At 40.4% G+C, this 20125-nt stretch overlaps 1 protein-coding gene across 1 annotated transcript in view; it reads right to left on the bottom strand.

The window, feature by feature from the left end:
* ogal (O-GlcNAcase like) overlaps nucleotides 1–20125 on the bottom strand; it is a 133027-nt gene that overhangs the window by 108914 nt on the left and 3988 nt on the right. The window contains exons 3-4 of the mRNA XM_076277748.1: nucleotides 10015–10066; nucleotides 9760–9857 (exon numbers count right to left, since the gene is read on the bottom strand). Of these exons, the coding sequence (XP_076133863.1) occupies nucleotides 9760–9857; nucleotides 10015–10043 (127 nt within the window). The 5' untranslated portion in view covers nucleotides 10044–10066. The remainder of the gene's footprint in view (nucleotides 1–9759; nucleotides 9858–10014; nucleotides 10067–20125) is intronic.

Raw genomic sequence — 20125 nt, 5'->3', positions numbered from 1 at the left:
AGGAACCCTATTGTTTCTGTACCGTTCATTTTTTGGCCAAAATTCTGTAAAAGTCATACTGCAGCCTAAACCGTAACTCCAAAACTCTTGAAATTTTCAGGTATGGTTACCAGTACCCCGCTCTACCCATAACCCAAAATTTGGGGTACTGCACCCAAAGGTGGCGCTATTGAAAAAAAAAGTTAATTATGCTTATTTCTCCTTACCAGATTCACCTAGACTCAAAATTCTTTCAGAATATTAATCTCTAAACTCAGATGCATCTTTTTGGCCCTGGTCTTATGGTCTACAAATGTTTACTTTTTCCACAATTTCATGGAAAAGCCAAACATTATAAAAAGTTTCACACTCTTCAAAAATAATCGAATCTTCACCAAAATTCTCACAGACAATGTTTAGACCAAGCCTCACAAAAGTTATCGCTCAGAATTTTGATATTTTGTTCCATTTCAGAGATATAGGCCAATAAAGTTAGACCACTTAGGCCTTTTTTCCTAGATCACCTATATTCCTATAAACCGTAAGTCCTAGAAACTTGACATTTTCAAGTATTGTTACCAGTACCCCCCACTACCCATAACCCAAATTTGGGGTACTGCACCCAAAGGTGGCGCTCTTGTCAAAAACGCTTATTTCTCCTTACCAGATTCACCTAGACTCAAAATTCTTTCATCATATTAATCTCTACATTCAGATGCATCTTTTTCACCCTGGTCTTATGCTCTAAAAATGTTTACTTTTGCCACAATTTCAGAGAAAAGCCAAACATCATAAAAAGTTTTACAGGCTTCAAAAATTATCAAATCTTCACCAAAATTCTCACAGACAATGTTTAGACAAAGCCTCACAAAAGTTATCAAAAGAATTTGGATATGTTGTTCCATTTCAGAGATATAGGCTAATAAAGTTCGACCACTCAGCCCATTTCTCCTATATCACCTATATTCCTATATGAGTAATTTTTTTTCTTGGATAACAACCATACAACCATCATTAGGTGGATACCATTAACAGTGCACATTTTCAGATATGTACTCTTTTTTATAAAGCCCTTAATTCTATTGTCAAATGTATGCTAGGAATTTTCTTGATGTTGTGTGTTTGCCAACACACATTTTCACCATTTGAATGTGACTGCTCAATGTGTATGATTGTCAGTGGCTGAGTGGGATAATGCCTAGTGCTGGTGTTTGTTAGGTTGAGAGTTCGAATCCTGCTAGAGCTTTAGGCTCAAGATGCACATGCTATTGGTTATTGAAGATTCACACTATTGAACAGCACCTGAATGACATCAGACAATTAACATTCACACTCATTAGTTGCCAAGAATCAGAATGCCGACACACTCTATGACATATAGGGGAACTTCTTTGTTTACTATTTTTCCTTCATCATTAAGTCTATCATATTTATATTTCATCCATTACTGTTCTTCTCTATAAATGTCTAATTGCCCCAGAATATCCAAAAGTTTTCAGGTGTATTTTTTCAGGAAAGCCCTTCATTTTATTGTCAAATATATACTTGGAGTTTTTCTTGTGTGTTTACCAACACACATTTTCACCATGTGAATGTGACTACCCAATATGTAGGATTGTCAGTGGCTTAGTGGGATAATGCCTAGTGCTGGTGTTTGTTAGGTTGAGGGTTCGAATCCCCGGTAGTGCTTTAGGCTCTAGCTCGAATACTATTGGTTATTGAAGATTCACACCATTGAACAGCACCTGAATGACATCAGGCAATCAACATTCACACTCATCAGTTGCCAAGAATCAGAATGCCGAGACACTCTATGACATTCAGGGGAACTTCTTTGTTTACTATTTTTCCTTCATCATTAAGTCTATCATATTTATATTTAATCTATTAGTGTTCATCTCTACAAATGTCTAATCGCCCCTCCATGCTTGGAGTTTTTCTTGTGTGTTTACCAATACACATTTTCACCATGTGAATGTGACTGGCCAACATGTAGGATTGACAGTGGCTCAGTGGGATAATGCCTTGTACTGGTGATCCTTAGATTGAGAGTTCAAATCCCACTTGAAGCATTAGTGGGTTGTGGATGTTAGCATACTACAATAGAATGCTGTTGGGTTGTGGAGGATAACACACTATAACATTACAGCTACTTGTCAATATGGACTTGTAGTGCAAGGCAAGTATTACTGTATAATTATAAGCTGTAGCCTATAATTATTTGTTATTCTTATAATATTTGTCATTTCTTATACATATTTAGTCGGCTCTTCCACTTGACAGAACAACTCTATATCGGTTAAGGATGTCACGCATGAAACAATGCTGCAGAAACATGAAAATACGACTTTGAGTTTAGTAGGCTATAATTTTCAGTTCCTGTTTATCTATTGCACAATGGGTAATAATTTGAAGGAATCATGTTGCAGTCTTGTAAATAGTGACCCTGCAAGATCCCTAGTCATTGCAAAATCAAAGTCTGTGACTTAAAACTCTACTACTTGTCTTTAGATGTGAGAGGGTCTGAGACTGTAGTCTTTCAAAAATCTTTTCCAAATCTTTGCAAATCTTTCCAAAGTTTACCCGCTGGGAAACCCTGTAGCTCCGGAGCAGGGGCTCAGACCAGGATAAATTGTTTGCTCGCCCTCAGTTCGCTCTTTTGTTCATCTCAACCCAGCACTCCAGTGTGTCCTGCTCTGTGTGCGTCTTTGAGTTAACGTAAGTCATCACTTTAATCACCCTCACTATGACTTTTGTGATGTTTATCAGTTTGTAGAGTAGCTCTGCCATCATGTGTAAAGTTAAGGTCTTTGTTTGTTGGTTTGGTGTGTTGGAGTCCCATGTGAGAGATTATTAGGTGATGTTGGTTGACTTGGGATGTCAAGTATTGTTTAGTTGTACCTTATATAGCCATATGATTTCAGTTTATTGTTCAAATGTCAATTGGTTTGTTTGTGAGTTGGGATCTGTACTGATTTACCCCATTTCACTGATTACTCCATTTTCTGTTTGTTTCCTCTTTGATGCAGCACACATACAAGTAAAGAACAAAAGAACAGATGAATTGAAACTCAAATAAAGCTAACTTGTGTTGCACCGAAACCTGCCATCTCCGTGTCATCACTCCATACCATTGAGCCTTCTGAGTCACACCATTGAACAGCACCTGAATGACATCAGGCAATTAACATTCACACTCATTACACACTGCTGGTGTTTGTTAGGTTGAGAGTTCGAATCCTGCTAGAGCTTGAAGCTCAAGATGCACATGCTATTGGTTATTGAAGATTGACACCATTGAACAGCACCTGAATGACATCAGGCAATTAACATTCACACTCATTAGTTGCCAAGAATCAGAATGCCGACACACTCTATGACATATAGGGGAACTTCTTTGTTTACTATTTTTCCTTCATCATTAAGTCTATCATATTTATATTTCATCCATTACTGTTCTTCTCTACAAATGTCTAATTGTCCCAGAATTTCCAAACGTTTTCAGGTGTTCTCTTTCAGGAAAGCCCTTCATTTTATTGTCAAATGTATACTTGGAGTTTTTCCTTGTGTGTTTACCAATACACATTTTCACCATGTGAATGTGACTGGCAAAGATGTAGGATTGACAGTGGCTTAGTGGGATAATGCCTTGTACTGGTCATCCTTATGTTGAGTGTTCAAATCCCACCTGAAGCATTAGTGTTAAAATACTGTTGGGTTGTGGAGGTTAGCATACTAGAATAGAATGCTGTTGGGTTGTGGAGGTTAGCACACTATAACATTACAGCATTACAGCTACTTGTCAATATGGACTTGTAGTGCAAGGCAAGTATAACTGTATAATTATACGCTGTTTATCTTATTGACTCCGACACAGAACCCACCACCACAAATACAATTCAATTCTGTGGGATACACTGCCTTCCATTATCAAACCCTTCATCTTATCCACAACAAATAAATAGTCCTGTAGAATCAAGTATTGTTAGAATACTGTTGGGTTGTGGAGGTTAGCACACTATAATGTTACAGCACAGGGTAATCCTAATTTTATTCATCAAATTTATTCCAATCCAACTCAAAAGTTTTAAACGACACAAAGTGAAGGTTTTATCCAGATCAAAACCAAGAATAGATTATGTGATCTAATCCAATTTCAGGATCCTTGTTTCCCTTTGAACAACCCATTTTCAAGATTTGATCCAATCCGGTAACTGAAATCCGATAACCGAAATCCGATCACGTTTCTTTTGAACAATTGTGCCCAAACAATCAAAGCATATGTAAAACTAAAAAGCTATGCCATCATGTTCGTTTTGCTCGGACCCCGTAAATCACCGCTTGCGGTTATATTTATTATTATTATTATAACGAAACGCTAATTTGCCATTAAACCATACAGTAAAAAGTTGGGATATTCGGCACATTGATTCGGTTCAGTCATATCTTTAATTTATCAAAGTTTCAAGTCTGCACTTTGAGTGCTCTAGCGCCACCAACATTTCAAATTTTTTATTACATCTATGCACATAACGTTTGAATGGTACACCACATTTTGAACATTAAGGTATATTTGGAATCCTTGGATGAGACCGAACTCAACGCAGATGTCAATTTATGGGGTAAACGTAATTGATCAGGCTGCCATATTGGATTTAATCAAAAACACCTAAAAGGCATCAAAGTTCGCAAAGTTTGTCCGATTTTCACGAAACTTGACGCAGATGATCTTCAGACCATGACTCATAAATGCATTGCTTTTTGGAGCCATATTCAAAACCCGTCGCCCGTGGTGACCAATCAAGTTTGGCGGCGAAGCCGCCAAACAGGAAGTGAAGTAATCTCAGCAAGGCTTTCGCGTATCAACACCAAACTCAGTACAGGGTCTCAGTACCCAATTAGGAGGAGGCTAAATAAATTTGATGACTTTTGACCTATAGGTGGCGCTATAATTAGCAAAATTACGTTTTAGCCTGTAACGGGTCATGTGTTTGGAATTAAAGCATATTAGTGATATCTGTTAATACCTTGAGAGGTCCTTAGGCCGACACATGCCAACATGTGACGTCAACATAATTGATTCGACCGCCATATTTGATTTCATCAAAAACACTTAAAAGGCATCAAAGGTCATAAAGTTTGTCCGATTTTCACGAAACTTGACGCAGATGATCGTCAGACCATGACTCATAAACGCATTGCTTTTTGGAGACATATTCCAAACCGCTTGCCTGTGACGACCAATCACGTTTGGCGGCGAAGCCGCCAAACAGGAAGTGAAGTGATCTCAGCAAGGCTTTCGCATATCAACACCAGACTCAGTACAGGGTCTCAGGACCCAATTAGGAGGAGGCTCAATAAATGTGATGACTTTTGACCTATAGGTGGCGCAATAATCACAAGAAGTGGGCTCATATTTCAGCAATGCTTTCACATATTGAAACCAAACTTAGTATATGGACTTGGGACCTCATCCTGAGGACAGACAATAATTTTAGCAACCTTTGACCACTAGGGTTGCTATAATTTGCAACACTTTCTCGTATCAACACCAAACTTGGTATATGGACTCGTGACTACAACCTGAGTACGCACAATAAATTTGGTGACTTTTGACCACTAGGGGTGCTATAATTATCAACACTTTCTCGTATCGACAACAAACTTGGTATGTGGACTCGTGACTACAACCTGACTATGCACAATACATTTGGTGATGTTTGAGGTATGCATATGTGTGGGGGGTTATTGGGGTGTGTGGGAGAGGAAGTTTATCTGTGTATGTGTGTGTGGGACGGGTGGTTAATTGGGTGTGTGTATAATGTAGCAACATTGGGTTGCCATGACAACTCCTGCTCAACTGCTTGGCCCCCACATTGCTGCTTGCAGCTATATTTTAGTTTGTTTTAATTAGCCTAGTCGCCTGCTGTACAGTAGTTTTAGTGGTCACCTTGCTATTTTAAAGTTGTATCAGGTAGCTTAGTTGACTTTACATTCTCCTATGTGGGCCTAACACTTCAGCCATTTGGAACAGAAGAACACACCAGAATAGGCCTGTTTAGTAGGCCTAAGCAGGATTTGATGGCCGCATTCCTACACTTATAAAATCCAATTCAATGCGGAAGTAATCTAAGTATTCAGAATACGTTACTCAGATTGAGTAACGTAACGGAATACGTTACAGATTACATTTTTGGGCATGTATTCTGTATTCTGTAACGGAATACGTTTTGAAAGTAACCCTCCCAACACTGGATGCCGCTAACTTGAGTTAATGGAACGGCTTCAGCCCCAAGTGGGAGTCTACGCTAGTTCAAGCCAGGCTATTTCTGTTAAGCGCCGCCTTCATTAGCGAGGTTGATGGAATATCCCCCAGGTTTGGTTGACAGCATAAGATACCATGGTGATATAGCGACACTAAAACAGATCCACTTTCGTGTCACAGCATAGCCTGGCTTTGAGCGCAACATACCTCGCTAACCCACTAATCGAGATTCGTAGTACACCCCACAGATGTGTTGCTGCTTGTTGCTGTTGTGAAAAGGCTATCGACACCTACTTCACACCGTAGAAGAAGCAATGAAGCCACTCTAGTTGCCATGGTGAATCAGTGAATCTGTGATCGGTGGCGGGGTCTATTTGAGGGAGCCGTGAGCGCGCACTTATCCAGGGGGATAATCCATCAACCTCGCTAATGAAGGCGGCGCTTAACAGAAATAGCCTGGCTTGAACTAGCGTAGACTTCCACGGGAGCTGTCTACTGTTCTACCTCGTGCACGAGCAGAGATGAAGCTGACTTTAACCTCGCTTGAATAAACGAGACCAAGATGCCGCTAACTTGAGTTAATGGAACGGCTTCAGCCCCAAGTGGAAGTGGGGTCATCCCTATATGTTCCCCGGATCCTATGTTCCCCGCTACCTACACAAGTAAAACCATTGTAGGCCTATGTTATAAAAAATGTTCTTCATCTATTCTTTTACTCCGCTATACTCAACGTGGAAGTTAGGAAAATCGTCCTTCTGGCTTGTGTCAATATTGCACCGTGCGCGTATGTGTAGGTCTACCTGGTATGCTACGGCAAGCAACATTGATAGAAAAATACACTTTGCTACCGTTTGTGCACGAAATGTGCACTCGCAAGCATATCCCATGCAATTTCCGTGGTCAGATACAAGGCGGGGAACAGCGGGGAACATAGGACCCGGTACGCTCCCGTGGAAGTCTATAAACTCAAAAACAACTTGCATGCATATAGATATTCAAAACTATCTATAGCCTAGCGTTCTTAGATTAAAAGAGTTCATTCACTCCAAATTATTGTCTAGGTGTAGGTGGTCATAAAATAAATTAGTATCAACATAATAGGCTATTGTCTCCCATAAGTCCCAAAGTGTTTTGAAATAAAATGATCTGAAATGCAATGGCTTTCAATTCAATTTATGCCTAATATTTAATCTGTGTAGCACACAGTTGATTTGACATTCATGAACAATCGTCGACACATGAAGCAGTTTTAATTATTAGCTGCCTAGGCTACAGAATAATTATCCTTTGGCTTGCATCAGATATTAATAGGCTATAGCCCACTGGCAAAGCTGTCACTGAACAGCCTACTAAATGTGCATGACCCTTTATCAGCAGTATAACTAAAAATGCTATTATCAAGGTGATAAACGATATAGCCTTAATACTTCGTATGGGAAGTGAACCTGCGAACACGCAAGAATGTAAATCCTATCCTATGCCGTCTCGCTGCACGTTACACCACCACCGAACGTAAATGACGCAGAGTAGCACGATTCCTAGAACCACACGCATGTGAAGTTAAAAGATTTTTAATCGTATAATCTTCATACATTCTTTGGAGCTAGTGAATGTGTAAATCCATGCTTGGTGCACTGTCGGAAAAAAACATTTCTATAGGCCTACTTCTATTTTTGAACTATGCTACAGGTGACGAGAGCACAGGTTGACGGAACCATCTTTTTGGACTCGTTTTCCGACTGATTGTTTTTTTTTTGCAACACAGCTTAATTTAGCTTGAAAGTTAACCTGCTACGGAGCAGGTTAGTTCTGTGGCATAAATTCCCATGGTTACCAAGCTGGGATTCACGTTAACCTCCTTAATGGAACGGAATTCTCACTAAAATTAGCGAGACTTATCGAAATAAGCCAGGTTTGGCCTTTAGCGAGGTTGATGGAATATCCCCCAGGTTTGGTTGACGGCATAAGATACCATGGTGATATAGCGACACTAAAACAGATCCACTTTCGTGTCACAGCATAGCCTGGCTTTGAGCACAACATACCTCGCTAACCCACTAATCGAGATTCGTAGTAGGCCTACACCCCACTGACAACGCTATGTCAAACCTCGCTTTATCACTTATCTTGGATGTCTTAATTCTGCCTTTGTGAAATACCCCTCAGGTTTGGTTGACAGCATAAGATACCATGGTGATATAGTGACACTAAAACAGATCCACTTTCGTGTCACAGCATAGCCTGGCTTTGAGCGCAACATACCTCGCTATATGTATAAATCGATAAAATTGATGGGGGGAGGATGGGGGCGGGGGGCAATGTAACGAAGTCAGTGCTGGGTATAACGAGGCTATGAGGTAACAGCTTAATGTTATATAGCTTAATGTTAATAGATTATATTGCTAAATGTTGTGACTGATGGGTACTGAAATCTGGGGGGTATTTGATGGTTCACTATTACGTTTCATGTAGTTAAAAGAGTATCGGGATTTCCACCCGCTGTGCTGTAATGGAAACCTTATTGCGTAGCCAAGTAGCCTAAATTAAGTTAATTTTTAATTATGCATGATTTACTTTTTATTAAATTCGTAGGCTGGAATGCCTATTGTGTTTAAATGTACTGCTTCAGCCTCTGGCAAGCTCAGAAGGGGTTGGCAAGTGACTGAGCTTGAGAGCGACGTGTTGGAGACCCATGGGGTAGGACAACGACTGTTCATTGGCAGTCCAACCAACAATTTAACATATTAATGCTGTGATTTCATGATCAAACGCTGGGTGCTGGGCGTGTTTTGGCCGTAACATCCTTTACACCAATGGGAATGACATCTGTCATTCCCTTTAAGAGCCAGCAGCACAACATCAAACAGCCCGTCGGTATTTTGACAATCAACACATCTGAAGGGGTTTGCTTGCACAATTCCAATAGTGGGCAACTTACTTTAAAACCTTTGTGACTAGCAGACAGCCTACATGCATTCTGCACTCGCCTTTCTACTAACTTCAGCGTGGTCTCATAGTCAACAGTTCTACAGTTTCTACAGTTCTACAACTTTCACTATTGACTGACAAGGGGTTACAATCGAAAACGTAGCCTGAAAAAAACCCTGTGCACACTGACTGGGTGTACGATATGAATAAGACTTGCATCACGCTTTGTGCCACGTTGCACCGGATGCACCATAGGGCCCTGCGACTCTCCCCCAGACACCCGGGTTTTATCCCATAATGGAAATGGGCCACTGATGACACAAATATTATCCCATAGAAATGTGTTAATATTCAAGTGCAAGAGAATCATGCCCTTAACATGTGCATGAGCAGTTATATCTCTAGCAGAGAATTTCAAACAAGAAAGCATTTTTCAAATCCACCCAACAGAAAGTTTGAATAGTTGCAATTTAAATCTTTGGCTGCAAAGACCACAGATCTGAAAACCGTAACTTCTGGGATAATATTAAAAGGTTATGAATGTATGATACATAAACTCTACAATGCAGAGATAAGGGCCTCCTTACCCGCCTCCTGTGGAGTATAGAGGTCTCTCCAATACATTCTGTGTTTGAGGTCATCTTTAGGAGCATATAGATATGCGTTCAACCCCCATTTCTGTTCCCTAATATGTGTATTAACAAAGAAGCAAATACACACACACAAACATATTTGAGGTGGTGCATATCTGCACTGAAATGTCACATATTATATTATATTATATCTGTAAGGCCATTTTTCAAACTAGATTACTGAGAGGCAGGTACTGTTTATTACCATACCTTCTGAAAAGTTCTCTCCTCTGTTCCATAGTCCATGGTCGGCCATAAAAACCTAGATAATAAAACAAAGGTTAAAATATGATAAAAGAGGAATGTGCATAACTGCGTTTATTTATTTGATGGGGACAGTGCTCACAAATCAACAGACAAAAGTACTGTTAATAAGCAAAGATTAGCTGTGTCTGATTATCATCTGTTGTCCCTAGCTAGTTCTTAAAAGAATGACCCAATTCTTTATAAGCCAGCACCCAGAATCATTTTTACATTCTTTTACATTGTTTATTTGTTGTTTTTTCATTACTATCAGGGGATCCGTCAAGCTTAATCCAACCAGCCCGTCATGCAAATTAGCATGAATAACAGTTTTAACACTATCATTGCTAAGCAAATGCCATTTCTAGTTGAAGGCATACATGTATATGGCAAGTCAATAACTTGACCGTTAGAGCCATTTCATCATGAAATTTATGGAGTTACATTTGTGCCTCTTTTATGAGTGAGCAGGACAATTTGAGCACAGAAATTTTTTTTGAGCAAACACACAAATTATATTTTGAGGAAAAATGAAACTCGAGCCCAACTTTCACTCGCCACAGAGTAGGGTGGACAGGAGAGGTACTGCCTTGCCAAAGCTGACAGTCTGGTGAAACAGTTGGTATTGTGTTTCCACCAATCATATGAATTTCCACTCTTTTTGTCAATGACGGGTAGCCTGGCGAGCCAGACCCACATTAAAATGTAGGGTCTGGGCACTCACCGTTCGCAGTGCTCAGTCTGAGGGGCGGGATAATCAGTTGTCTTTCAAATTCCCTCTGCACGCAATAGGACGCAATAGGATATTTGTTTTCAAGTAGCAGGGAATTCAAGCCAAACCGTTGCAACTCTGCCATCAATCATTATGTTAAGCCCAACAAACGACTCTATACACGATTTCAATGCCTGATTAAGTTTCGATATCTGGAGCTCCCAAGTCAACGGAGAGTTGCTAGACTAGCCCTGGCAGCAAATATAATTTGCTGCCGCTAGGGGCTCGTCTAGATTTCTAGGCTAAATAACGGGCTCTCTGAAGTACTATTCTAGCTTTTTGATGACCCCCTCTGGTTCCACTGCCTCACTGGTGGAAGGAAGGAGCACCGGAATCTAGGAGACAGGGTACTTGGTCCTCTGTTCTTGGCCTCTTGGAATCGCTCTCCTCAGATGGAGTTTCAGTGACAGAATCTGGTGGACTGGTCTCCATAGCCTCTTTCAGCCAGGTTTTCACTTTTGTCAGAATTTCTGGTACCAAAGGACACTCTTTGTATCGTGGGCCAATCGTTTTTGTTTGATCATCCTCACCAACATGTGTAGTGTAGAGTTCCACCTCATCTGTACTCGCTGTATGATAGAATGCTGTGGGACACCTTGCTCACAAACATCAGAAGAGGAAGAGGCAGCTGACTGCCGATGAGCTTGCGCTCAAAATGCTGAAGACCATGAGGGGATGGAGGAAGAGTGTATAGATTTAGATGGCGTGCGTAGGGCAGTGCAGGCTGCCACTAAAACACTGCATATAGACGTTTTTTATGCTTTTACACACACTATTGTTTCAGACATATGTGGTTTTACAAACCGGAAGGGGTGGGAGCTTGTGCTTAGTATGCCGTCATATGCAAACAGTGCAGGGACATGGGACGAAGAGACCCCCAGAAGAGTTTCACAGGCTTCCGGGATTGATCATTTACATGAGGTTTACTTCCCTCCCTAATATCCATTGCTACTGGGGAACCAAGTCTCTGCAAGGACCATGGGCCAAATTGTTTATGTCACATAATCGCCTCAAAGCTTTGTTGGCTGCTCTGCATGTTGTAGATCCACCTACAGAAAACAATCAAGATCGTCTTATGAAACCGCATTGGACCACCTCAAAATAATGTTGTGGGGACATGAGGTGGCGAAGAATAGAGGGTAATGTCTTAGCAGTACAATGAAAGGACACTTGTGCAGTAACCTGCCTCTCCCATTTCCATAATGCGAATGATTCGACTGATGTATGCAGACTAATGAAGAACAATTCAGTTCAGGACAAAAAACCTGTACATCAGCCTATTGTGGTAAGCGATTACAACAAATACATGATCAAATGATAAGTACATATTGTGTACTCCAAAAAACACAGATGTGGCGTAAAATGCCTGTTCTCCACTTTGTGGACATTGCCGTTGTCAATAGTTTCTTATTATTTCAAGTTTGGCAGCGCAATGCAGAATCTGGTATTGAACCTTTCGAGAAAATGTATCACGACAGCAGCCAGGCATTTCCGTCAATTCAGCCTTTCCTTCAGCTGTTCCAACTACTACTCTGTCATCTTTCCATCAAGTACATATTCCTGTACAGCAGGAGCCACAGAGAAATTGTTGGCTTTGTTATAAAAAAATAAAATAAAAAGGACAATAAAACTAAAGTAGCTTATATGGCCCCTGAGTGTAGGCAACTTTGTTTTACTGATAAAGAAAATTGCTTTCAGATTTGGCATTCTGCAGAAGGGAATGCATTTCGTATTGAGTCCTACTGTAGGTTTTCTGTGTTCAACCTTCAGGTTTTCCACCCCACCCCCTTCCCTCCCCCCTTCCCCTTCCCCCACACTGTGAGTGTGTGAGTTTGTGTGTGTGTATAGTGTATTCTCCACAGGTTTAGAATACATTGATTTTTGAGTGATGTTGAAGTTGTACTGTATTCCTAGCTTTTCATAAATCTGTATATTTTATCATATATTTTATATATGTACAGTATATAGTTTTCATATTATATGATTTATATAAGGAAGTTGTATCTGTTGAATCAAATGTATTTTATATCTCTATTCCGAACTGGTCTTAAATAAATATACAGTGTATTTACTTTACCTGTATTACTGGTAATGTATGTTTTTTATGTCATTCTTATTGCCTGCATCATTTGTTTATATACAAATAAATGGTTTATTCTTATAGGCCAAATAAATAGAATGTGGATTCTGTCAACATTCTAAATCCCGTTTCCTGCATTTTTCCTGCATCACTAAATGTATCATAACTTTTGAAAGGTTAAGGATATTCCAATTCCAATAGTTTTTCGTTAAACAATCCACAAGTTACGGTATTTCATACACTCTATATATTTTTGTATCTTGTAGAGAAATATGTTAAATTCATTTTTATGTGAATGAAATTTTGACCAATTTTGGATAAGACTGTTCATTACTATATCAACATTACCATATGTATTTTACATAATTTCATAGAACTAATACTTCTGATTAAAATGGTTTGTATATCCCATTGATGGTATGTAATATATAAAGAAATAAGGTTTTTTGTGTGAGGTCATCCAGCACCAAAAATGGAATGTTCGGCACGGGCACAAAAGAGTTAATGTAAACCTGGGAGAAGTGTTCTCATCTACAGATGCCATACATACACCATACCTTAGGCTTCCCCCCTGAATTAGTTAGCTACCTCGCTAACATTTTCATAGTATGTTCTTGACTCTGCTGTCTGAAGGTGCCATCTTGGTCGTTGACCAGCTGATAGACATTTTAGCAAATCCGACAAACAATTCCCTTATACTATGACATATTTCCCTTGATGCTTATTATTATGATCATTTGCGACTTTACACCAGAATGGGTGTAAACATGCTAGATTTCTGAGAGGCCAATCACCACAAATGATCATAACATATAGACTATGGACATACAGCACTGTGTGAGGAAACTTGAAAAGTGAAGATTTAAAACAATCAGATGACAGGAAGGAAGCAAAAACATATTTCATCAAGATTGAAAGGGCCAGATCATTGGTTGTTGTTTTTCGTTAACGAATGGCCTACAGCTTGAGATTGTTCTTAATATTCAAATAAGTACTTTTGAAAAATGTACTCACCCTCTACCACACCACTCAAAAAACTCATTTTCTGTTCAAACACGGGCCGATGACATATACGTACAATTGGCTAATGGCTTGAGTGACTAATGTTTTTTACACTCTTACTTTTTGACCACTAATTAGCAGATTTCAAATCAAGGACTGACAGTAGGCCTTCCAACCAATTATGTTCTTCAGACTGAAATGATATTTCTTTTTGTGGGTGGAGATGAGGTCAAAATTCAGTGTCCTTCCGTCAAGACCAAAGGTCTTTTATTTGCAGCACATATGAACCACACCACAGTTCCTTATTGCACCTTCAAGTTAAATGGGCTGTTTTACTGCTAAGGATAAAGAGAAATAGTAAAGTAAAAGTCATGTAGACAATAAGTTAATTAAAATATTCTATCCTTTTCAAGCCAAATCACATAAGGCGATAGCTATCTTTCTGTGTCATCATTAGTTTATTTCATATTCAATTTGAACCAAATTACATTTTATTTTACATCTAAAAAATCTAAATATATAATTAATTCAATCCAATTATATTTCTTTTAGGGCTGTCAAAATAACTGATTAATTTCGATTAATTAATTTGAGAAAAAATAACTGATTAAAAAAATGAGTGCAGATTAATCGATTCTGTATGACCTTTGACCCCGAGCCGTTCTAGTCAGTAAAAATTAGACCGTAAAATGAAGGAGAGTGCCGCTTGGATCATTGATTGGAACATTTACTTTTAAAAAACAGCCTGATGGTGTTGATAAAAAATAAAGTGTTGAAAATAAAGTCCTCTGCAATGTCTGCAGCAAGGAATTTGCATATCACCGAAGTTCATCAACTCTATAGTCGCACATCAATGCAAAGAAATAAGTGTTGACATTGAGGGGAGTATTAATTTATTTTCATTGTGTCCCCTAGGTTATATCTGTGGCCTGAAATGCCTTGAATGTAAAAAAAACTTCTTCCCGAAGCACTTTATTTTGAATTTATTTTAATTTGAAGCACTTTGAATTTATTTCCTCAGCATATTAGGTCATATCATAGATTATTATGGCAATTATTACAGTGAAAATAATATTACAGTGAAAATAATAATAAAATAGTTTTTGAACTTTAATGTCACTAATGCTGATTATTCAATGATTCATTTGAATTTAAATATTTAAAATACTTTCACAGCAAAAATTATATATGCAATTAATTTAGATTAATTAATCAAAGAGTATGTAATTAATACATTTTTTTTTTTAATCGATTGACAGCCCTAATTTCTTTATATAGCGCCAGTAACTATTCTCTACTAGTCTCTAAAGAGCCCAGGGGCCGGTTCCCCAAAACGTTCTTATCGCTAAGTAGTTCTTAACCTATTCCTTTACCTCTCTCTTAACGTTATGGCACGATTCCCGACACGTTCGTACGCTAAGTAGCCTATCTTCTGTAAGTCACACGTTCGTAAAGTTGGTCTGGGCCCAGTTTCCCGATAACTACGGAGACACGCTCTTACGAGGGTTTTCTACGATTCATCTTACGATCGTTCGTTTGGTTTTTCCGACTGTTTCCCGAACATGCTCGTAGCGTGAACGCGCGTGCACTGCTCTTAAGATGCTCTTAAGGGGAGCTGTCCACGTTAATAGTTCTGAAATATCCTCTGATTTGACGGTGATGTCAGGTGACTGCACGTCACAGCTATAGGCCTACCATTTAAACTTCGGATCTACATATTAATTCACATCAATACGAAAATAGAAAAACTTTGACATCTGCATGTAAGCATCCCAAGTAGGTTATATACCACACAGAGACATAAACAATTGTAATTATTTTAAGATTAGATTGTTGCACCATGCAATAATTTTTCGCGGTGTCATTTAAGAACACGTTTGAAGATAAGAAAGAAGTCGAGTAAGAAAGAGAGGAAATGTGTAGGCTTAGATTTTGATGCAGTAGGCTACAGACTAAACCACATGTTGCTTTCTCTGCTTTTTACCTCATAGGCCTAATAAAATATTCACTTAGCAAAGATAATGTCAAACTATTCTGGCAACGTCTCGTTTCATAACTTGATTGCATTTTTGTCCGCTTTTCATCACATTATTATGACCATTAAATGTAGGCTATTTTGCACGCTAAAATCTGATTCATTACAGAAGTACTGTTATTAAGACGCTCTTAGCCGGTAACTAGTACTCTGGAGCACTCGTAGATCTACGAGTGTTTTCACGACGCTCTTAAGCTATGGTTCCACTGGGCCCTGGACCATTCGTAAGCTCTCTCTTAGCCTTGTTTGAGCTCTCAAGACGTTAGTCGCCGCCACTGTGCAGCAGTCTTTAGAAATCAGGGCCCACTTCCCCGAAAGCATCTTAAGCCTAAGAGCGTCGTAAAGTCCCTCTTACGAACGTCTTAAGATTTGCCGACTGTTTCCTGAAACCATCGTAGCTTAAGAGCATCGTGAAAACACTCGTAGATCTACGTAAAACTATGGTAGGCCGACAGTATGTTGACAATGTTGTGGCTCAACGATGATTTTATGTTATGGACATTTGAAGACTGATAATAAAATATGTTCGCAATGGATGCAGGCCTATTTATGAAGTTAACTTTATTTGGTATCAGAACTAATATGGTGGTAATTAGCCTAGGCTATTTAGTAATGTCAATAAAGCGTTCAAATTGGCAATCCCTTTTGATAATTAAAAGCTGGCAAAGAATTTGCCTCTAAATGGCTAAGATCTATAAATGGGTAAGCATGGCAGAGTCCAGCAACGGGTCGGGTATCCGTGGGTACCCGATGGGTACCCGCAGAAAAGTTGCTAAAACGGGTAAATTATGACGTCCCTAAAATGTACGGGTGGGTATGCGGGCGGGAAAATAACTCCTTGCGGGCGGATACGATGAGAACCAAAACAGTATAGAAATAAAACATCATTGAAAAATATGTGAAATATTTGTATATCTAAATTACCATTACCACATCGCAAATATGTGTTTTAGTCAACGATACGACACTTGACCCATCACATCAGTAGGCTACTGCGACTTTTGAATTATTTGTTTGATGCATCTATGTGTGAAAACATTAAACAATATAACCGTCTCGTAGTTGGAGCGCAAGAGTAGGCTACAATGGATGAAGTCAAGGTAAAGTTGGCTAGTGGCAGGCTCAGGTTGTTTTTTTCTTGTTCTCTTTGTTTCATTAACAGGTCCATGTTATGTAGAATAATGTTCTGATGCAGCAAGGTTTGGGCTATGTGTCGTTGTTTATTTATGTGAGGTTTATCCCTGACGCAAAATGTAAAAAAAAAAAGGTTGCCCTTTACGTGCTTCAATTGTGCGAGAAAAAAAATAAAGCACATTCATTTGAATGATTTTAGCTTGTGTGCGATTTATCGCGGGCACGGGTCGGGTAACGGGCAAAATATTGTAACGTCGGCGCAAAAGACAGTGTTCGCGTTCTCCCGCGCAGGGGATCCTGGGATATGAGAGCGAACATTTGGGGGGTTTATGTCGTTAATTCTCCTTAGTTTTGATTGTAATGTTAGCGTCTTTATTGTGACATGTTTCCCTTTTAGTTCTCCCTCGTGTGTGACCCTTTTTGTGTGGGGGGCTGCGTCCTCCCCTGTATGTGTAGTGTGTGTGTGTACTTGACCTGCCCCGTGTGTATTGTGTTCTGTGTCTGTGTCCCTGCTCTCGTTCTCAGCAAATAAACCTTTTGATTGGACAACTGTGTGTGTCGCTATCAAATTGTTACATTGGTGTCAGAAGCGACTTTCGAACATGGCCTCCGTTCAGCGAGAGAAGCTGGGAGCGGGAGACCTCACCACTGGGTGGAGGCCCACGCAAGAGGATCCAGAGAGAGCCCTTGTAAGGGTTGCTAAGGAGCTTGAGGCCTTCTATCGTTACTGCCGCCGGAGGAGAGGAGCTGTCGCTGGGACCTGCCTGCTGCCATGGGAGGAGATCTGGCCGGAAGAAGCGGTCGCGGAGAAGACGACGCTGGCCTGGGCGCTGACTCCACGGCGAGCCGCGACGCGTGAGCAGAGCCGAGGGAGTGCGGCGAGGAAGAGGTTCCTAGACGATAGACGGTTGGCGGAGCTGCTGAGGGCATCAAACTCACGACGGTGGGGCAGCTTCGACGGAAATGCCCTCTGAACTCTGAACTTTAAAACTTTTGGGTGCGTGTGAGAGTGCTATACAGTGCTACAGTGGTACAGTGTCGACGGTTGAAAAGGCCACCTAGGGCCCTGCCAGGAGAGGAGGAGTGCCGCGGTGACACGCCGCGGAAAGTGCAGCCTGAGGGCGGCTGCTGAGAGGAACTGGTGACGAGCGGGTCGGACACGTGGCTGCTAGCACGCCCATACTGGATTGCTAGCAGCGTGGCGCCCCGTTGAGTGAGCTCCTGCGGCGTGCACCCCACGTGAGTTGGCGGTACTGTCGCACTGAACTGAGTGGCGGGCGACGCGCGCCGACGTTAGCATGTGGCTACCTCGTGGGCATTGCCGAGGACGGCAATGGCTTGTTGGGGGAGCTGTGTAACGTCGGCGCAAAAGACAGTGTTCGCGTTCTCCCGCGCAGGGGATCCTGGGATACGAGAGCGAACATTTGGGGGGTTTATGTCGTTAATTCTCCTTAGTTTTGAGTGTAATGTTAGCGTCTTTATTGTGACATGTTTCCCTTATAGTTTAGTTTAGTATAGTTCCCTTATGTTTATCGTTCAACGTTGATCAACGTTGAGCATCACACTTCAAATAACCTGGAACAATAAACGATAGGGATAGGGGGTCCCGGGGCATGCTCCCCTGTATGATTTTTTTTTTAAGTAACCCCACACATCTTGACTTCTAGACTTCTGGAGTTTTCTGGAAAGAGAAAAGTTGGGTGGAGAAGAAGTAACTTCACACAGAGGGTTGGGCTTCCAGTAGGCCCATTCAGTAGGCCTAATTCATCCCTGGACATCCCTGTGTTATGACTCAATTAAGGATGGTGATGTATACCTAGGCTATGAATATGCCTGATTCCCCACCTTTCAACATATTTGAAAGTAATGATTTTGGGAGACAGTGCAGTGTTTCATCTAGATTTTTTTTAGCAGTGGGGACAGGCTATCCTGCAACATTTCATTTGAACAAACTAGAGTATCTTTAATAACCTCTATATTATAGTGCTATAATGCATAATGCATGTTCTCCCTCGTGTGTGACCCTTTTTATGTGGGGGACTGCGTCCTCCCCTGTATGTGTAGTGTGTGTGTGTACTTGACCTGCCCCGTGTGTATTGTGTTCTGTGTCTGTGTCCCTGCTCTCGTTCTCAGCAAATAAACCTTTTGATTGGACAACTGTGTGTGTCGGTATCAAATCGTTACAATATTAACGGGTCCGGGCGGGTGCAGATTTAATTTTAATATCACCACAGGTGACGGGTCGGATCTGGTGCTGAACTTCTCGGGTGCGGGTCTAAAAATTGGACCCGTGCAGGACTCTGAAGCATGGTGGTGTCCAGTAAGCGACCAACTAGGCCTATGGCAGCGATCCAAAGTGTCCTTGCATTAAATCAAAAACGCTGTGTAGTCCATGTCGCTCCATAGCTCTTTTTTGTTGCTGTTGCACAAGTTACTCCGAAAGTTGGAAAACGGTGTCACCTTGTGCAAGCTCACCTCGTCCAGCAAAACTTCAAGTTCCTCTGACGAGAAGCTTGGTGCCCTTTTTTACGTTGCTTCCCCACCATACTGTATCTAAATCTCTCTCTGTTCATTGTAGATAGGTTGCTTTTTATTGAAAACATTAACCAATGGCAATCATTTTTTTAATTTGAACCTTGAATTTCCCCTGGGGATCAATAAAGTATCTATCTATATCTATCTATCTATCTATCTATCTATCTATCAATAAAACATTAAACAGAAGTAACTGCAGCTGCTTGCCAATCAATTATAATTGTAAGGTACCTTACCATTAATATAAAAGTGTATTACATCATTTTAAGAAGTTGTTAAATCCATGTCAAGAAGCGGCACAAGTGGCACAACGGGATAAGGAGGGTGGATGATTAGCGAGGGATAGGCCTACCCGGTTAGTCTACCCGTCACAACATATCGTGTGAACATATTACTGACAATTTGATCATTTAGTTAATAGTTTATATTTTACTGATAACTTAAACTATGTTAAAATAATTGTTACTGGAATAATTTGAGGAATGTTTCATTTGCATAGAACGTGTCATGCACCTTCACA

The sequence above is a fragment of the Alosa pseudoharengus genome, unplaced genomic scaffold (assembly GCF_046254945.1).
Source record: "Alosa pseudoharengus isolate Yale_2024_CS ecotype anadromous, Long Island Sound unplaced genomic scaffold, YU_APseudo_1.1 YU_APseudo_1.1_scf_11, whole genome shotgun sequence".
Taxonomy (NCBI): Eukaryota; Metazoa; Chordata; class Actinopteri; order Clupeiformes; family Clupeidae; genus Alosa; species Alosa pseudoharengus.
Note: the sequence above shows the minus strand (reverse complement) of the source record. Positions and strands in the feature narration are given on the sequence as shown.